The 20,322-nt window shown below is 50.5% G+C and overlaps 1 protein-coding gene across 1 annotated transcript in view; it reads right to left on the bottom strand.

The window, feature by feature from the left end:
- The window catches only part of SKAP1 (src kinase associated phosphoprotein 1), a 71,876-nt gene that overhangs the window by 38,573 nt on the left and 12,981 nt on the right, over nucleotides 1-20,322 (bottom strand). Inside the window, exon 4 of the mRNA XM_014262061.2 lies at nucleotides 20,024-20,131. Within this exon, the coding sequence (XP_014117536.2) occupies nucleotides 20,024-20,131 (108 nt within the window). The remainder of the gene's footprint in view (nucleotides 1-20,023; nucleotides 20,132-20,322) is intronic.

Below are 20,322 nucleotides of genomic sequence, written 5' to 3'. Positions count from 1 at the left end.
TTCAATTATTTGGCATTTTTTTGGTCCTTTTTTGGTAAAATGGGATTTTTTTCCTCAATTTTTGGGGTCCGGGGTTGGGGAAGCTCCACACGGGATGAGCACTGAGAAATTTTGGGAAGGTTTGAGGAAAAACTGGGATTTGGGGTGGATTTTCTAGGAAAAAAGCCGAAAAAAGCCTCGTCTTCCCTCTTTTCTTCATTGGGGTTTTTTAGTTCAGTTTTGGGGTTTTGGGGGGGTTTTAAAGGAGTCAAGAAGAGTCAAACAACCCCAGAATTCACCCAACTGACCCTGAAGTTGACTCGGGAATTTGGGCACGGAATAAATCTGGAATTATCGGGAATTCTCCGATTTTCTCCCAGGCTGTTCCAAGCAGGATGGGACTCACCAGGATCAGCCAAAGATCTTGGATCAAAGATCCGAGACCAGAGCAAGGAGAACCAACCCTCCCCTCCCCTTCCCAATCCAACTCCGGAAAGCCACAAAAATTCCAAGAATTGCCGATTTGGGATGGAAATATCCCGGTTTTGCGGTGCCTTGGAAGCGGAACAGGGAGTCGCTGGATTTTATGGAGCTCCAGAAATTCCATGGAGGCTCCAGGAAGGACCAGGCTGCTCTTGGGACCAGTCCTGGCCAAACCAGGTCTCCAAAATCATTGATAATTTGATTTTTAAAGGATCTTCTCCGCTGGGATTTGCCCAAATCGGGAGCAATTTCCCCGGGATAAAACCGGCTCCGAGGGAGAAGTTCGGGACCGATCTCAGGAGGAAATCAAAGGCTCTGGATCCTCGTTTTTCCCTGGATCCCGATTCTGGAGTGTGTAGGAACACGACCACCCTGACCCCAGTAAAATCCCAGTTAAAACCTCGGTTTAACGTCCCAACGGATCCCGGTTCCAACCCTGCTGCTCCAGCCGGGAGCGACTTCACCGGGATAAAACCGGAGCCAAGGGAAGAGTTGGGGATGGCTCCAGGGAGAAATCAAAGGCTCTGGATCCTTGTTTTTCCCTGGATCCCGTTCCCGGTGTGAACACAACCACCCCGACCCCACTAAAACCCGGATTTAAGGACGGCTCCATTTCCCGGCTCCAACAGATCCCAGTTCCAACCCTCCTGCTCCAATCTGGGATAAAACCAGAGCCGAAGGAAGATCCAGGGAGGAACGGGAGGCTCTGGACCTTCACCTCAGCCTGGATCCCATTCCCAGAGCGTTCAGGAGCCCTGACCCCTCCAAACCCCCACATTTCAAGGATGATTCAAGGCCACCTCCTCAATTTCCCAGATTCCCAACCCTCCTGGAAACCAAACCCAATTCCCCGGCTTTAATCCCCGCGCCTCGCTTTGTCTCAGAGCCCTTTCTTCGCCTCGCTCCCCATTTATTTCATTTATTTTATTCCTCCTTTTTGTGCTAAACCCGTAAAAGGCGCCGGGCTGGGAGTTCATTTGGCCGATCAAGCCATGAAAAACACGGAGCCGCCAATGGAAGCGCCGGCGGAGCCGCGGCTCTGCCGTCGGGCCCGGCCGCAATTTGCCTTCCAGGGCTGTCTCCGAAAACAAAAAAGCTCCACACGCAGCATGCAAAGAAGTTCCGAGCGCGTTCGGGGGGCGCGGGGAAAGAGGAGGGAGAGGGGGGGGTGGAAAAAAAACCCACACGGAAGACGAGAAGGGCGGGCGGCGCTGGGAGAGGGGAGAGAGCGGCAGATCAATCATTTATAATTAACAAAAATCCGATCGGGGCTTTAAATAGAGATCAATGTGCGGCGGGCTGAGTGGATTGCGAGGATGTATTCACCTTCTCGTAACTCTCCTCGCGAGCTGTCACACCTCCCGAACCCCCATTTGTTTTGTTAACAAAGCTTCAGGGGGCGCCGGGCTCTCATTGAAATTTCATTAATCTAATGGAGTAAAGTCCTGGAGAGGGGGGGAGAAAAAAAAAAAGAAGGGGAAAAAAAAAAAAAAAAAAATCAAATTCTCGTTGGGCGAGATGGTACCTGGGAAAGATAACCTCTGGTTGAACTCCCCGCCTCGGCGGGCTCTGCCATCAGTCTGGGAGCAGACAGCAGCGGGATGATTGCAGCCACCGGCCGCAGATCCTTCTTCTTCTTCTGCTGCGTGCTGCGGCTGCGGCCCCCCCGCCGGGCCCAGCGCCGGCGCCGCCGGCCACGCGCTGGAACCGCAGCGGGGTCACGGCTGGGACTGCGCCGGGGCTGGGGCAAAAAGCACCTTGAGCTTGGTTCTGAAACCACAGAGGGGTCATGGCTGGGACTGCGCCGGGGCTGGGGCAAAAAGCACCTTGAGCTTGGTTCTGAAACCACAGAGGGGTCATGGCTGGGACTGCGCCGGGGCTGGGGCAAAATGCACCTTGAGCTTGGTTCTGGAACTGTGATGGGGTCATGGATGGGACTGTGATGGGGCTGGGGCAAAATGCACCTTGAGCTTGGTTCTGGAACTGTGATGGGGTCATGGATGGGACTGTGATGGGGCTGGGGCAAAAAGCACCTTGAGCTTGGTTCTGGAACTGTGGTGGGGTCAGGGCTGGGACTGTGATGGGGTTGGGTCTGGAACCATGGTGGGGTCATGGATGGGACTGTGATGGGGTCAGGGCAAAAAGCACCTTGAGCTTGGTTCTGGAACTGTGATGGGGCCATGGATGGGACTAGAACAGGGGTCAGGTCTAAAATCATCGTGGGTTCAGGTCTGGAACTGCTGTGGGGTCACGGCTGGGACTGGGCTGGGGGTTGGGTCTAAAATCACCTTGGGTTTGGTTCTGGAACTGCAGCAGGGGTTTGGGTCTAAAACCAGCACAGGCTCAGCTCTGGAACCACCACAGGTTCGGTTCTGGAACCACCACAGGTTTGGTTCTGGAACTGGACACATCCCTCCCAGCTGTCCCCTCACACAATCCCAAAGTTGTTGAGGTTGGAAAAGACCTCCAAGACCAAGCCCAAACTTCAACCCAGCGCTGCCACGGAATCACGGAATTGTCTGGGTGGGGAGGGACCTTGGAGCCCATCCAGGGACACCTCCCACCATCCCAGGCTGCTCCAAGTCCTGTCCCACCTGGCCTGGGACACTTCCAGGGATCCAGGGGCAGCACCAGCTGCTCTGGGAATCTGTGCCACCCCTCCCATGTCCCCACATCTGTGACCCTTTCAATCCCTCCAGCTGCTCCAGCCCTGCCCTGGACAGGAAACGGGGGGGATCTTTTTTTTGGGATTCCTCCCTCCAACTCAAAATCCCAAACTTCCTTCTCCTCCCCACCCGCTGCAATCCTCAACTTCTCCCTGAAACCCTCACGGATTTTGAGGTTTCCGAGGGAAAATTTGCTTTCAATGGGAAAATCGGGAGGTTTTCTCTCGAAAAGCCCCGCGTTCCTCCCACTGCGTGACCTTCCCGGCAGCTCCCGCTAACTTTTCGGGGATGTTGTATTCCGAATATTCCAGGAATCCCAACAACTGGAGTGGCACGGCCACAGGAGACTCTCAACTTTCAGTTCACGCTCCCGACAAATTCCTCGTCCTCCTGGCTGTGGGAAAGAGCAGGAAACTTGAATCCGAGCGAGGAGAGGCCATTAGAGAAGGGGAAATCTCACGGGTGTCTCCATGCCTGGCACCGCGGGCAGGGCGGGAATTCTTGGAAAACTCCGGGAATTCGAGTGGAGGGTTATAAAGCTGAGCCCAGACATCTGCACGGCCCCGGTGGCGCTCCGGCAGCGGCGGTTATTCCGCGAATTCTTCTGAATTTATTGGGAAAATGAAATCCTCCGTTCCCCCGCTCCCAAATCCAGGTGGCGGATAAAATCCAGCTGCAGTTTTTATTTGGGATAATCGCAGGCAGCGCCAGCTGCGGCGCGCGGTGCCGAGGCCTTGGCCACAACCCCAGATCCTGCTTTTATTCCCTATTAAAGGAGCCCTGGATCCCGCAGAAATCCAGGAAATCAAACCTGGCAAATCCTGAAGGAATCCGTTATTCCTGGTCCTGGTGGGATTAAATCCCTTATTCCTGGTCCTGGTGGGGCCAAGGTGCCGGGTCCCTGCTCGTCCCCACCGTGGTGGCACCGAGGGGACCCCGAGGGGATCCCGAAGATCCAAATCCCCCTCAGGACACCCCTGTGTCATTTTTTGGCTTTTTCCCTCCCCTCCTTCCCGTTCTCCAAGGTGTTTCCTCCTCCGATCCCGAGGTTTCCAAGCTTTGCCTGTCTCCAGCTCTGCGGTGGGTGGGGAGGGACAGATCCCGGGAAAAAACGGGATCAGGAATTCCATGGAAAATGGGCACAACCAGGACAGAGTGACCCTGATGGACAAACGGACACGGCCAGGACAGAGTGACCCTGCCAGACACAGGGACAGCCAGGCTGGGAGGGGCTGAGCCTGCAGATCCCAGGCTGGAACTTTCCCAGGACTGAAAACCGGGAATTCTGGCACAGTAACACCGAGTTCTCCATGAAAAAATTCCATTTCTTTTGGGCAGGCACACCAGCATTCCAAGGACATCCAGGGGGGATGGAGCGAGCCAGGGATGAGCAGCAGGAACCAGGGATTCAAGGAGAGGGCAACATTGAGCCAGGAAAAGTGGGAATTCTGGAGCTGCCGCTCAGCCTGATACCCCACAGATATCCCGAATTCCCAACACCTCAGTTTTCCCTGGATCTCCCCTCTTGGCCCCGCACTGACCATGGCTATCCCAAATTCCCACACTGACCGTGGCTATCCCAAATTCCCACACTGACCGTGGCTATCCCAAATTCCCACACTGACCGTGGCTATCCCAAATTCCCACACTGACCACGGCTATCCCAAATTCCCCTCTAGGACTGGCGCTTCCCACACGGCTCCACCTGCGGAATCCTCTCCCATCCCTTCCCGTTTATCCCATTCCAGCCCCACTCTGGAATTGCCTTTCCCTTCCCGAGCCGACCGGGATAAAGGACGAGCAGGGAGAGAAGAGAAACCTCTCCCACAGAATATTCCAGACGGGATAAAAAAAAAATTTTTAAATTAAATTAATTTTCTTTTCTCCCGAGCTCGGCACCTTTTCGGGAATCCGTGCGGGAGCAGGGAAGCGAGGAAATCTGGGAACGAGGGAGAAGCACGGCCCCGATTCCAAACACACACGGATGAGCCTTGGGGGAATTGGGTGAACTTTTGAACCAGAGCTGCGGAGAGACAGAGCCGAGAGCCTGTTCCCACTTTAATAAACAATTCCCTCTTTTTTTTTTTTTTTTTCCCTCAATTAATTAAGGTTTGGGAAGGAAAAAAAATGGCAGGAGAGGAGTAATGGAGCAGGCGGCGCGTTCCTTACAGATGGATCCTACCTTTGGCTGCTTATTAAATCTCTGCATGATTGCGCTGCAGAAAATTAATCGCATTGTTTTCCCTTTTTTCCGAGGGCTCTGCAAACAGCTCGGGAAGCACGGCTCGGCTCCCGCTCCCTACCCCCATTCCCGCACGGAAAGCCAGGCCGGAATCCGCGGATCCGCGGCCGTTGGGCTCCATGGGTTTCTCGCTCCCGGGGTTTTGGGGGGTCGGAATTTCCAGGTTTGGGTGAGGCGGGAGTTGGTGGGAAATAGGGAAAGGGTTGGGAGGAATTTGTGGGGAGGGGGGAGGGATCTGGATCCCAGCAGGAATGAAAGGTCTGGGATGCTGGAGATGGAGCCCAGCTCTGGCTTCCTCTTCCTCCTCCTCCTCCTTGTCCTGGTCCTCACCCTGATCCTCCTTCTCCTCCTCTTCTTCCTCCTTCTCCTCCTCTTCTTCCTCCTTCTCCTCCTCTTCTTCCTCCTTCTCCTCCTCTTCTTCCTCCTTCTCCTCCTCTTCTTCCTCCTTCTCCTCCTCTTCTTCCTCCTTCTCCTCCTCTTCTTCCTCCTTCTCCTCCTCTTCTTCCTCCTTCTCCTCCTCGTCATCCTGGTCCTCACCCTGATCCTGGTCTTCATCTTCATCCTCTTCCTCCTCCTCTTCCTCCTTGTCCTGGTCCTCACCTCGATCCTTATCTTCATCCTCCTCTTCTTCCTCCTCCTCATCCTGGTCCATACCCTGATCCTCAGCCTTCTCCTCCTCTTCTTCCTCCTCCTCCTCCTCGTCCTGATCCTGATCCTCATCCTCATCCTGATCTTCATCCTCAGCCTCCTCCTCCTCCTCTTCCTCCTCATCCTGGTCCTCACCCTGATCCTGATCCTCATCCCGATCTTCATCCTCATCTGATCCTCAGCCTCCTCCTCTTCCTCCCCCTTGTCCCGTCTCCAGAGGCACCACCGGAGATCCCAGTTTGATCCCCGGACTGGGCTGGGATGGACTCGGATCCATCCCGAGGCCTTTGGCCAAGTCCGGATTTGTATTCCCATTGTCCGGAGCGAGCTGAGCACTTCCACAGCTGCTCCGAGGCCTCTGGAATTTCTATCCATGGCCCTTTGGACACCAAAAACCGGGAAAACAATGGAAAGGGGGGTGGGACTGAGGGGAAATCCCGTTGTGTTCCCGTGGACAGGGCACGGCCTCATTCCCAAAATAAATCCAGCAGCAATCCTGGGAATTTCCCAAGTTGAAAAACGTGGATTGAGGCCTGTCCTGGGATAGAGGGAGAGCCGGGGGACACCAGGCAGGGAAGGGGAAAAGGGAAAGGGAAAATGGGAAAGGGGAAAAGGGGGAAAAGAGGAAAGGGGGAAAGGGGAAATTCATCAGGAACACATCCTGAAATTCCTCCCTGGCAGGGTGGGAAGGGGCTGGGATGGAATTCCCAGGGAAGCTGTGGCTGCCCCTGGATCCCTGGAAGTGTCCAAGGCCAGGCTGGAGCACCCTGGGACAGGGGGTGTGTCCCTGGATGGAGCTGGATGGGATTGAAGGTCCTTCCCACCCAAACCATCCCAGAATCCCATGGTATTCCCTGGATTTTCACAGCAGAACCAGCTCCAGCCCAGGGATGACAGAAATCCCATTCCTGCTGCCTGGTTCCTGGGAACTGACCATTCCCAGACCTCTCCTGGTGCTCCTGAGGCAGAGATTCCTCACCCAGATTCAACCCAAACCTCCAGCTTCCCATACGGAATCTCGGGATGGGAATGAATCCCTTCCCGGGATGGAACCTGCAGTTGGAGCCAGGCTCTGAAATCCCCCAGGATCCGGAATTCCCAAGCACCAAATCTCCCACTCTGGAGCCCTCCGGCCCCTCTTGGCTTGCCCGGAGCTGGATTCCAGCTCAAATTTTTAGGAATTTTCCATTCCCTAATGCCAGGAACAGCCCCCAGTGCTTTATATCCCAAATCCCAACGAATAAACCAGGAACATTCCCACTTAAACCCCAACCAATCTGCTCCAAAGGATTATTCCTGGAGGGATAGCGGGGAAACTGAGGCACGACGGGGAACAGGGATACAAATCCAGAACTGGGAGTGCTTTTCCTTCCCCATCCGTATTTTCCCATCCCTCTTTCCCTTTCCCATTCCCTCTTTTCCCATCCCTCTTTTCCTTCCCATTCCCTCTTTTCCTTTCCTATCCCTCATTTCCTTCCCCATTCCCTCTTTTCCTTTCCCATTCCCTCTTTTCCCGTTCCCTCTTTTCCTGTTCCCTCTTTTCCCATCCCTCATTTCCTTTTCCCTCCCCTCTTTTCCTTTCCCATTCCCTCTTTTCCTTTCCCATTCCCTCTTTTCCTTCCCATTCCCACTTTTCCTTTCCCATCCCTCTTTCCCCATTCCCTCTTTTCCTTCCCGTTCCCTCTTTTCCCGTTCCTTTTTCCCATCCCTCGTTTCCTTTTCCCTCCCCTCTTTTCCTTCCCCATTCCCTCTTTTCCCATTCCCTCTTTTCCCATTCCCTCTTTTCCCATTCCCTCTTTTCCCATTCCCTCTTTTCCTTCCCCATTCCCTCTTTCCCCATCCCTCCCACCCTCCGAACATCCACCTCCCCACCACCTCCTCTTCCCTCGCAACCGCCACCAACACCCCCCCAAACCCTCCCCAAACCCAAACCCAAAAAACGCCCCCATCCACTCGGGCCTCCCAAATCCCGCCGGCCGGCACGGAAAAGCGGGAAGCGGAGGCCAGGACCTTATCCTTGGATAATCCACGGTGCGTTGCCATGGCTGCGAGGTGACCCCCTCGGAGCCGCGGCCGCACCAGCCGGGGGCAGCGGGGTCAGCGCGCGACCGCTCCGACCCCCGGGGTGAAAAGTTCAGGCAGCCCAGGAAAAACCAATACGGCCCCGCCGGAGCCGCTTCCCGATTTATTTCCATTCCCAGCAAGCCATGCATAGAAAATCCAGATAAATCCCATTCAGCTCCGCCGGGATCCGACACCCAATGGATGCAAACAGATGTCCGGAGGGAGCGAGCCTTTAATATTTATCAATAATTTATATTCATCCCGCCCTTCCCAAATTCCTTTTGTTGTTTAGAAAAACCTCGCCCCGCTTTTAATTCCTCGCCCTCCCTCCGGAATTTTTTTTCTCTTTTTTTTATCCCTTTTATTTTTTTTTTTTTCCCCCCCTCCCCTCGGCTCTTCCCAATCCGGTGTCATATTAGGGAAGATAATGAGTATTTACGGCCGCGGCCCCGCTTGGCAGCGCCGTTAGCGCCCCGATTTATATCCCGAAGGCTTTTCCCTGGATTCCGGCTGACGGATGGATCCCATTTATATCCCAGCCTGGATTTTTTTCCACCCCCTTCCCTCGCCTCTCCTTGAGGTCCCACCTCGGGAGAAGCTGCCACGAGGTGGCCACGAGGTGGCTCCTGGAACCCTTGGAGAAAGTCCGGAATGTTCCGAAGGGATAACGGGAAGCGTTATCCTGGGATGAGGCGGCGGGGCGCGATCCCAAATTTACGGCCGAAGTTTTTCCCATTTTTTTTTTTTTTTGTGGGATGATGGGAGGGAAAAGCAGAAAATCCGGGGTGGTATTTAGAGAGTATTTTTTTTTTTTTTTTTTAAAAAAAAAATGTCCAAAATTCCCTGGAAAATGGGATTTTTTGGGCCGGTTTTAAGGGATGATGGAAGGGGAAAAGCAGAAAATCTGGGATATTATTTTAAAAGGTTAAAAAATAAAAGGTGCCCAAGTTTCCCTGGAAAAAGCAAAAAATTTGGGATAATATTTGGAGAACATTTCAAACCAAAAGATGCCCAAAATTCCCTGGAAAATGGGATTTTTGTGGCTGTTTTTAAGGGATGATGGAAGGGGAAAAGCAGAAAATCTGGGATATTATTTAAAAACGTTAAAAACCAAAATGATGCCCGAAATTCCCTGGAAAATGGGATTTTTGTGGCTGTTTTTAAGGGATGATGGAAGAGGAAAAGCAAAAAATTTCAGATAATATTAAGAGAACATTTCAAAAACCGAAAGATGCCCAAAATTCTCTGGAAAATGGGATTTTTGTGGCTGTTTTTAAGGGATGATGGAAGGGGAAAAGCAGAAAATCTGGGATATTATTTAAAAATGTTAAAAACCAAAATGATGCCCGAAATTCCCTGGAAAATGGGATTTTTGTGGCTGTTTTTAAGGGATGATGGAAGAGGAAAAGCAAAAAATTTCAGATAATATTAAGAGAACATTTCAAAAACCAAAAGATGCCCAAAATTCTCTGGAAAATGGGATTTTCTGTGGCTGTTTTTAAGGGATGATGGAAGGGGAAAAGCAGAAAATCTGGGATATTATTTAAAAATGTCAAAAACCAAAATGATGCCCGAAATTCCCTGGAAAATGGGATTTTTGTGGCTGTTTTTAAGGGATGATGGAAGAGGAAAAGCAAAAAATTTCAGATAATATTAAGAGAACATTTCAAAAACCGAAAGATGCCCAAAATTCCCTGGAAAATGGGATTTTTGACGCTGTTTTTAAGCGATGATGGAAGGGGAAAAGCAGAAAATTTGGGATTTTATTTAGAGAATATTTTTTTAAAAAAAAGATGCCCAAAATTCCCTGGAAAAATGGGATTTTCTGTGGCTGTTTTTTAGGGATGATAGAAGGAAAAACCAGAAAGTTTGGGATATAATTTAAAAATATCAAAGCCAACGGTGCCCAAAATTTCCTGGGAAAAAAAAAGAGTTTTTCTGTGGCTGCACGGCAAAAATAAAAAATCCTAATAATCAATTTTTCCTTAATAATTCCTGACTGGGGGAAACTGGGAAGTGGGAAAAGAGGGAAAAGGGAGGAGGCAGAGATTAAAGGGATCCCTTTTCCCTGGATCCAATCCTGAACGGACCAAGTTGGGAAGTTGGTGCTGGAAAAGGTCCTGGAGCTGTGGGATGATAAAATTCCTGGGATTTTCCCTGCAGCTTTTTAGGGAAAAATCTCCAGATTGTTCCTAAAATTCCACTTTTGGGGGCGCTGAGTGACCGAGAATCCCAAATTCCCACCTCAAATTATTCCCTCCTGTCCTCCAAATTCCCAGATTTTCTATTTTTCCAGAATGAAAACAGCAGGAAAAACAGCCGGCAATGAATAAAATTGGAATTAATTTGGGTTTTCCTGGGTTTTTTGGGTTTTTTTTTTTTTCTTGGCTCTTCCGGAGCCGCTTTCTGCTGCCAAAATTCCGATCACGGATCAATAATTTTCCAATCATTGCCCTCGTTTTTCCTTCCTCCAGGAAATCCTGGGGGGAAAAAATGGGAAAACTATTCCAGAATTCCCAAATTAATGCCCTAAATGGGAGCCGGGTGGAATTCCACGGGTCAGGAGGTAAATCCCATTCCAGGATTTCCTCGGAGAGCAATTCCAAGGTCACCGAGAAGGGGCCAAATCCGCGGGATTTGATTCGGTTTTATCCCAGGATTATTCCCAGGGAATGTTGAAATGATGATGGAATAAAAACCGGGAATGGGAAAGGAAAAATCTTGGGATAAAAGCCGATTATCCCAGTTTATCCCAAATTCTTGGGATAAAAGCCGATTATTGACCCCGAGCACGAAGGGTTGGGATGTTCCCGATATTCCCAGGGATCCGGGGCAGGGAATTCCTGAGGCTGCTGCTCCTCAAGGAGTAAAAGATGAGGGAATAAAACCATTCCAGAGGGATGGGAAAAGAGGGATGGGGAAGGAAAAGCCGGACGTTAAACTCGACCCAGCAATGGCTCCCGGCCCAGGGATGGATTTTCCTGGGATTGGGGTCAGGGCCAGGATTGGGATCAGGGCTGGGATTAGGGCCGGGATTGGGGTCAGGGAGGGGATCGGGGCTGGGATTGGGGTCAGGGCTGAGATTTGGGATCAGGGCCGGGATTGGGGTCAGGGATGGGTTCGGAGCTGGGATTGGGGCAGGTTTGGGGTCAGGGCTGGGATTTGGGATCAGGGCCGGGATTGGGGCTGGGATTGGGGCAGGTCTGGGATCAGAGCCAAGATTGGGGCTGGGATTGGGGTCAAGGATGGGTTCGGAGCTGGGATTGGGGCATGTTTGGGGTCAGGGCCAAGACTGGGGCTGGGATTGGGGTCAAGGCTGGGATTTGGGATCAGGGTGGGATCAGGGCTGGGATTGGGGCAGGTTTAGGGTCAGGGCTGGGATTTGGTCTGGGATTGGGGTCAGGGATGGGATCTGGGCTGGGATTGGGGCAGGTTTAGGGTCAGGGCCAGGATTGGGGTCAGGACAAGGGTCAAGGTCAGGGCTGGGATCGGGGCTGGGATCAGGGTCAGGACAAGGTTCAGGGTCATGGTCGGGATCGGGGTCAGGATTGGGGTCAGGACAAGGGTCAAGGTCAGGGCTGGGATCGGGGCTGGGATCAGGGTCAGGACAAGGTTCAGGGTCATGGTCGGGATCGGGGTCAGGATTGGGGTCACGGTCGGGATCGGGGTCAGATCGGGGTCAATCCCAGGTCCCATTTCCATCGTGGCAGCTCCACCACAAAATGGCCCTGGGACAGAGCAAGGGCCAGGATTTGGGATTGATTTGGGATTGACTTGGGATTGATTTGGGATTGATTTGGGATTTGGGATTTGGGATTTGGGATTTGGGATGGGGCTGGAAGGGGAGCAGGAAAGGGGCGGGGACGGGTGGGGTTGAGTCGCTCTTCGCTGGGTGCAGGGAAAAGGGAAAAAAGAGGGAAAGGGAGGAAGGAAAGAAGAGAAAAAGGGAGGAAAAAAGTGGAATAAAACCAGAACATTCCAGGGAGTGATTTGGGAGATTTGCGGGAGATTTTGGGGAACATTTGAGGAAACATTTGTGGGAAACATTTGAGGATATTTCTGGGGACATTTGGGGACATTTTGGGGGCACTTTTGGGGACGTTTGGTCCCTCCCCACCCGTGAGTTTTCCTGGGGAGCTCCTTGGCCGCTTTTCCCATTCCAGTCAGGGAATCCCAAAATTTCCCCAGTCCTTTTCCCGGATGAGCTCAAACGTTGTCATTTTGTGCCCCGATCCCACATTTTTTGGGGGGAAAAAACCAGGGAAAAAGGGACCAAATCCTGCCTAGAGCATCCCCAGGAACCCCTTCCAAATCCCAATCTCCCAGAACGATCCCATGAGGAAAAACCCGAGACCCCGACTTTATTCCGACCCCCCATCCCGCATTCCTGCACCTCTAATCACAAAACCAATCCCGTTTTTCCCTTTTCTCTCAAGATTCCCAGCTGGATTCCTGGGAATCCCACTGCCCCAGCACGGAAATCAGGGATTGACCGGGAAAAGCACCCCAGGAACAGGAGCACATCCTTATTTTCCCAAAATCCTATTAAATCCCCCCAAAACCGGAGGATTTTCCCCCATTCCCACACAACTCGGCCGCTTTTTCCCTGGCAAAATTCCTGGGAAATAAAATAAGTGGGAATTCGCATCTCCCACGCTCCCCGACTTCTTCTCCCAAGAGCATCCCAGGGTGACAAAATCCCATGAAATCCCCCAAAGGTGGAGCAGTTCCCCCACTCTCCGTGACCCTTTTTCCCTTTTTTCCCCTCAAAAAAATTCCTGGGAAACAAATGAAAAAAGCGGGAATTTGCATCTCCCGGGCTCCCCGATTTCCATACAAGAAGAACAAGAGAGGGAATAAAAAAACAAAACCGAAGACAACAACAACAAAAAAAATTCCCATTCCGGGAGTTCTTTACCCTTCTGCCAACAACAACAACAACAAAAAAAAATTAAATAAAAAAAAAAAAAAAATCCCATTAAGGAGCTGTCAGCGCCTCAATTCCCGTTTTTCCTGCAGGGAATCCGCGGCCGCTCCCGGCTCCAAAAGGAGCTGATGGAATTATGGGCTGGTTTTTTTGTTGTTGTTGTGAGGAGTGAACAGGAACTGAACCTTGAACTTCATTTCCCCTTTGAACTCGTTACCTTGGGAGCCGATTCCCTTTTTCCCTCCTCCCTATTCCCGGCTCTTTTTTTTTTCCCCGTTCCCCCCCCCCTTGCTCCTCTCCAAACAAATTTCATCCCAATTACCGTCCCTTCCCCTCGGCTCCGAGATGGATAATCATGGATTTGACCTAATTACCTGGAGCGGGCCATTCTCTCCAAGGTGCAGCGGGATTGGCGTGAACAGGAGCTGACCCCGCCGTTCCCCGGATCCCAATTTTATCCTAATTATCCCAGACGAGCTTTTCCATCTTCCTCCGGCCTCCTGCTCCCTCCTCCCCCTCCCCTTCCCGCTCGCTGGCTTGGAGACGAGCTTGGAAAATCCATCCCGGGGGGGAAAAAAAAATGGGGATTTGGGGGTTGTTTTCCATTTGGGGTTTATTTACCGGTTGGGATTTATTTTCCGTTTGGGATTTATTTTTCCGTTCGGGGATTATTTTCCATTTGGGGTTTATTTTCCGCTTGGGATTTATTTCCCGTTCGGGGGTTTATTCCCGTCGGGAATGAGGAGATTCGGCTCCATAAATGGAATTGTTTCCCGTGGGAGTTTAGGGACAACGCCCCTTCCCCGATTCCCAATTTCCTCTATCCCGGGAAAGGTGTCTGGGAATTAAAACCTGTCAGGGAATGAGAATTCCAAGCTGGAAATTTGAGCCATTTTTTTTTTTTTTTGCTGGAATTCCTGGTTCTGGGTGGCTCCCAATCCTCCGAATCCAAGGAAAAATCTCCTTCTTTAGGGACCCCCCCCCAATCCCAGACCCCTCCAGGGAAACCTGGGCTGAATTTATGGATTAAAATCTGCCAGGGAATGGGAATTCCCAGCTGTTCCCTGGAATTCCTGAGCGAGGACACGAAGATTTGGGTTCTGGTGGATTTGGGGTCTGGTTGGATTTTGGGATTTGGGCAGATTTTGGGATTTGGGGGCAAGGCTGGATTCTCCTCCCTTCCCCTCGGCGTTCCCGTTGAACCCGGAATTCCGGGATCCACAGGGAAGCGGAACAGCCGCTCCAATCCCAAACCCTCCATGGAAAATCCATGGATTCAGGCTTGGGAAAGGGGATTTGCTCCTGGAATCTCCAGGGAATGGAAGGAAAATCCAACTTTGTGCTGTCCTCAGACCCTCTCCTCCATCCCCAAATCCCCAAATCCCTCAATCCCGAGGGATTTTCCTTCTCCTCCTTCTCCCAGAGCTCTTGGATTGGGTTTGGATATCCCGGAAAAGGAGGGAAAGGCAATCTTCCAACACCCCTCGTGTCCCGATCCTGCTGGATTTTCCATCCAAAAAAAAAAAATCGAGGAATTCTCAGCTGAATTTTCCTTCTGCTCCGAAAAACCTCAAATCCCAAATGGAACCGGCTTCGCTCCATTTATCCCAACTCAAATTCCCCCCCAAAAAATCGAAGGGAAGCGGTTTCGATCCATTTATCCCAACTCGAATTCCAAATAAATAAATTTTATGAAACTTTCACCTTGCCCTGTTGGTTTGGGGGTTTTTTTCCCCCAAGATTTTTCCCAGATCGGGAACGAGGGACAGGGAATTTTTTATTATTTTTTTTTCCTCCTCAAATCGGAAGGAATTTTCCAGGAATTGCCATCAAAGAAACTCCAAAATTTTTCCTGGAGAAGGAAGTCGGGGTGGGGCGACAAAAGGAACAAAATGGAAATGGGACAAACTTGGCGGCCAAGATGAAAAACCTCAAAAAAAACCCCAAACCCGACCTTCCAAAATATCAAAATTCAACGGGAAACGAAGCAAAGCTCAGGCCTGGCTGCTCCGGGGAATATCCAGGGATTTTCCTGGGGGAGGATAAAAATTCCCGATGAATTCCCCCCTCGGAGGAGCCGCAAAGTGGCCCCGGACAAAAGCCGAGGGTGATAAATGGGATTTTGTCACCGCTTTGGGGTTAGGCCGGGGTTTAGTCCCGGTTTTATCTAAGCCGGGTAAACAGCCCATTAATCCCGGGAGCCGGGAGAGACTAAATTAGGTGGGAATGCAAATATCGGGAGGAAATAATGGCAGGGGACACCGGGAGGTTAAAAATAAAAAAAAATGGGTGGAAAAGGAGGGAAAAAAAATGGGATTTGTTTTATCCGGATCGGAAAAAAAAAAAAATGGGATTTGTTTTATCTGTGAGAGGAGGGGAAAAAATGGGATTTGTTTTATATGGGACAGAGGAAAAATGGGATTTGTTTTATCTGGGAAGGGGGGAAATGGGATTTTGTTTTATCTGAGACGGGGGGGAAAAAATGGGATTTATTTTATTGGGAAGAGAAAGGGGGGAAATGGGAATTCTTTTATCCAGGAAGGAGAAAATAAAAGTCAGGGAGGAAAAAAAATTGGGATTTGGAGTTTCAGGATATCCAAAGGAATCAGGGAGAGGAGGGAGCCGGGATTTTTTCCAACTGGGATCGAGGTCAGGAATAACCCCAAACTTCCCCCGTGGTGGCCTTTGGGGGACCTTTGGGGTTTTTTGGGAATTCAAGGTGGGAAAAGCAGGGATTCGACTTTTAGGGATGGGAAGCTCAAGCCCACTTGGATTTTAAAGGGTTTTGAAGGATTTTTAAATATTTTAAAGTGGTTTGAAGGATTTTTAAGGATTTTAGAGAGTTTGGAAGGAGTTTAAAGGATTTTAAAGGGTTTTGAAGAGTCTTAGAAGGATTTTTTAAATATTTCCAAATATTTCAAAGGGTTCTGAAGGATTTTGAAGGGTTTTAGAGAGTTTGGAACTATTCTAAAGGATTTTAAAGGGTTTTGAAGGGTTTTAAATATTTCAAAAGGGGTTTGAAGGATCTTGAAGGCTTTTAGAGAGTTTGGAACCATTCTAAAGGATTTTAAAGGGGTTTTGGAGACTTTTAGAAGGATTTAAAAATATTTTAAAATATTTTAAAGGGATTTGAGGGATTTTCAAGGGTTTTAGAGAGTTTGGAACCATTCTAAAGGATTTTAAAGGGGTTTTGGAGACTTTTAGAAGGATTTAAAAATATTTTAAAACATTTTAAAGGGATTTGAGGGATTTTAAAGGCTTTTAGAGAGTTTGGAACAAGTTTAAAGGGTTTTGAAGGGTTTTGAAGGACGACACCGCCCCTGTGCCCACTCCAGCCCTTCCCTCATCCCATCCTTCCCCCACACCTCATGCATCAGGTGTTTATCGGGAATTCCGGAGCTCTTCCCGGTTTTTTGGAAGGAGTTCAGAGAGCACCGGGAGCTCCCCTCCCCTAAATTTGGTCCTCCCTGGGTTCCGGTGCCTCCCGTGCCCTCCAAGGCCTCTCCCGGCCTTGAAATCCGGGCTGGAAAAATCCCAAAACCCATCAGTTTCCAGTTAAAATAAACTTCCCGTTTCTCCCCCAAATTCCTGGGCTTTTATGGCTTTGATCCTCTGCGGAGCATCTCCCTTCGATGGATTAATTAAGTCATTAATTAATGATTGGCCAGGAGGTGTCTGGGAGATTTGGGATGATCCAGGGATTTGTCTCCGGTGGGAGAGATCCCTGTCCACGGCACGGGGTTGGAATTGGGGGATTTTTAGGGGTTTTTCCCACCCCAAACCATTCCAAGATTCCTGAGACAAACCACGCAGACCCCACAGCCTCATCCCATGGATAAACTGGATAAAATTCCTTAAGTCCGGGTCAATTCTTCCCTCCCACACCTCTTGGATATGATGGAAGCTCTTTGGGATTATCCAGGCCAGGAAAATGTGGGAAAATCCCAAAAAAACTGCCCAAACCCAGAGGTTTCCTGGGCTGGGAAGGTGCCAGAGTGAGGGGAAAACCCGAGCCCAAATCAATCCTGATCCCAAATCAACCTTGATCCCAAATCAATCCTGACCCCAAATCAATCCTGACCCCAAATCAATCCTGATCCCAAATCAATCCTGATCCCAAATCAATCCCAACCCCAAATCAATCCTGATCCCAAATCAATCCTGACCCCAAATCAATCCCAATGGATGGGATGTGCCTGTGGGGTGGGATTGGTTTATTTGGGATGAGTTTGTGGGATTGGTTTGAGATGAGTTTGGGGGTTGTGGGAGGATGAGGTGTCCTCCTGTGGGAGGATTTGGGGCTTTTGGGAGGATTTGGGGTTTTTAGGAGGATTTGGGGGCAGCCTTTGGGTGCTTGGATGGGGTTTGGGGATAAAAGGAGAGGAAGAAGCGGCACCTGCGTGTGTTCCTGCCCGGGCGCGATCCCAGGGCGTGTTCCCGTTCCCATTCCCATTCCCGTTCCCGTTCCCGTTCCCGTTCCCGTTCCCATTCCCATTCCCATTCCCATTCCCATTCCCATTCCCGTTCCCATTCCCATTCCCGTTCCTATTCCCGTTCCTATTCCCATTCCCGGCCGGCCCCACACGGGGGCGCTGCAGAATTCCGGAGCCGCCGCCGAGCTCGGAGCGACCGCGGGACCCCCCACAAAATTCTCCCAAAAAGACCCCAAAACCAACAAAATCCCCCCAAACAGACCCCAAAACCACTAAAACCACCCAAACAGACCCAGAGACCACCAAAATCAGCCGGAGTAGACCCCAAGTACACCAAAATCACCCCAAATCACCCCAAATAGGCTCCCAAAAGCTCAGATACACCAAAGAGACCCCGATTAATTAAAAAAAACCCCAAATCCACCCAAAGGGATCCCAAGAGCCACCGGGAGACGGCCCTGAAAAACCCAAAAAAATGTGAATAACCCCCAAAAATGCAAATAACCCCAAAAATGCAAATAACCCCAAACAGCCACGGCAGACGCGGAGAAACCCCCATGGACACCCCCAAAACTCCACGGACAGTCCCAAAAATCCATGGAAATCCCCTCAAAATTCCCCAATATCCACAGACAGTCCCAAAAATCCCCCAATAAACACGGACACACCCCAATCTCGGCAGAAAATCCCAAATATCAACAGACAGCCCCCCAAAAAATCCATGGACACCCCCGAAAATCCATGGATATTCCCTCCAGAACCCCCAGAAATCCATGGATGTTCCCTCCAGAACCCCCCCAATATCCATGGACAGCCCCAAAATTCCACCAATAAACAGGGATACGCCCCAATATCCCAACGGGAACGGAGGAATATCCAGAGGGATGGAGCAGAATCCCAAGGGATAAATTTATATCCCAAGGGATAAATCGATATCCCAAGGCATAAATCGATATCCCATGGGGCGGAGCCGTATCCCAAGGGTTGCAGCAATTCCTGGAGCTGCCGAATCCATAAAAACCCAATTTCTAAAATCCTGGAATGGTCGGGATCGGGAAGGGTCCTTAAATCCCACCCCATTCCCAAGGGCAGCTGCACTTCCCGTTATCCCATTATCCCGTTATCCGGCCTTGGGCACTCCCAGGGATCCGGGACAGCCGCAGCTTCCCTGGGAATTCCATCCCAAATTCCCACCAAGATTTCCTGCTCCAAACCTTTCCCTCCTTCCATAAAAATTAACGACCATAGCCCAGAATTAAGGAATTTCCCGGTTTCTAAGCCAAAAGCGGTTTGGGGAAGTCTCCCGGAGCCCGGGACACTCGGGAAGTGTCTCCCAAGGAATCCTGAGCATTCCAAGGTCCCTCTGGGCTTCCCGGCACTTCCCAGGCTCCGGCTCTGCACAAACATTTGCTCCGGAATTTCTCCGTAGGGAAAATCCTCCGGAGCTCACGGCTCATTGAGTAAAGTCATTCCCAACCCTCTCCGTCCCTCCAGGGATAACCGGGAACGTTCCCGGATTCCCAGGAGGAATCAGAGCGAGGAAAAACCTGTCCCAGTGGATTTTCCCGAATCCAAACTCCTCCGCCTCCAAACTTCCCGGGTTTTATTTCGGTGATCATCGTCCCAAATCCAACCTACTCCCATTAAAACCTGGATTGAATCAAGTGGGGAATTCAGGAAGGTGGGAAAAGCTCCGGAATTCTCGGTGTTGTGTTGGAGTGTGGAAAAAAGCCACGGGAATGGGAAGGATTTTCCCAAATCCTTGTCCCGAAGAAATCCCAGATTTTGGGCTGGGAATTACTGTCCCACGAGAGCGGGAAGAGGAGGTTGGGATGGAAAAAGGGGATGAAGGAAAAAAGGGAGGGAAGTGCTTGGGAAGGAGAAAAGGAGGGGAAAAATCCTTGGAAAACGGGAATTTGAGGTTTTGAGAGCAGCCGGATCCGCTGTTGGACGGGAAGAAAATCCCAAAAATCAGAACCAGCTCGACTCCGTGGATCCAATTCCAACTCAAATCCGTCATTCCCGAAGCATCCCTCATCCCAGCATCGGCGCTTCCCAAAAAATACTCGTTCCCCAGCAATTCCTCAGGAAACGCCCTCGGATTCCTCCAGTCTGGAGCAGGAGAAACCTCGAATTTCTGAGCACCAGAATATCCCAAAAAATCCTCTCCAGAGGAAATCCCGGCAAAGAAACCCGAATTCCAAAAGGTTGGAAGACAAAGCCTCCTGAAAGTGGGAATTTGAGCTCCCTGGAAGGAAAACTCCCACAAATCACCCGGGAATTTTGGGAAATGTTGGCTGAAATCCGGAGTTTTTCCATCAGAATCAATCCCGAAGAAACCAGCACCAAGATAAGAAAGAAATATGTGGAATTTCAAGGATGTTATCCAGGATTTTCACATTTAGTGGGAACGGACAAAGTGCTAAAATTCCCAAAAATCCCCTCCTGAATTATGGGATGGATGGAAAACCAAAGGATTCCAGGTTTATTTATAAAATTCCAAGAAACATCAGTGACATTTCAGAATTCCAAGAAACTTTTCCCTAAAATTTCCAAATTTCCAGAAATATCAGTGACTCACCCTCATCCTGGAATTCTGCTGGGAACGGGACCTCGGAAATCCGGGAAGGGCCAAAATTCCAGCTGGGATTTTCATCGGAGCCATCCCATCCGTCGTGCTCATCCTCTCCTGGATGGGAAGGACAAGGAGGGGCTGATTTTTGGGAATTTTTTTAGGAATTTTGGAATTCCTAACCCCAAACATCCCGTTTCCTTCTGGTTCCATCCAAAATCCAAACTCGTTTTTTGTGGGATTTGAGGAGTTTTAGGGCAAACCCATCCCTCGGGGCCAAGGCAGGGAATTCCTGCTGCAAAAACACC

The sequence above is a fragment of the Pseudopodoces humilis genome, chromosome 29 (genome assembly GCF_049639895.1).
Source record: "Pseudopodoces humilis isolate 2021_Gansu_Grassland_sample_001 chromosome 29, ASM4963989v1, whole genome shotgun sequence".
Taxonomy (NCBI): domain Eukaryota; kingdom Metazoa; phylum Chordata; class Aves; order Passeriformes; family Paridae; genus Pseudopodoces; species Pseudopodoces humilis.
Note: the sequence above shows the minus strand (reverse complement) of the source record. Positions and strands in the feature narration are given on the sequence as shown.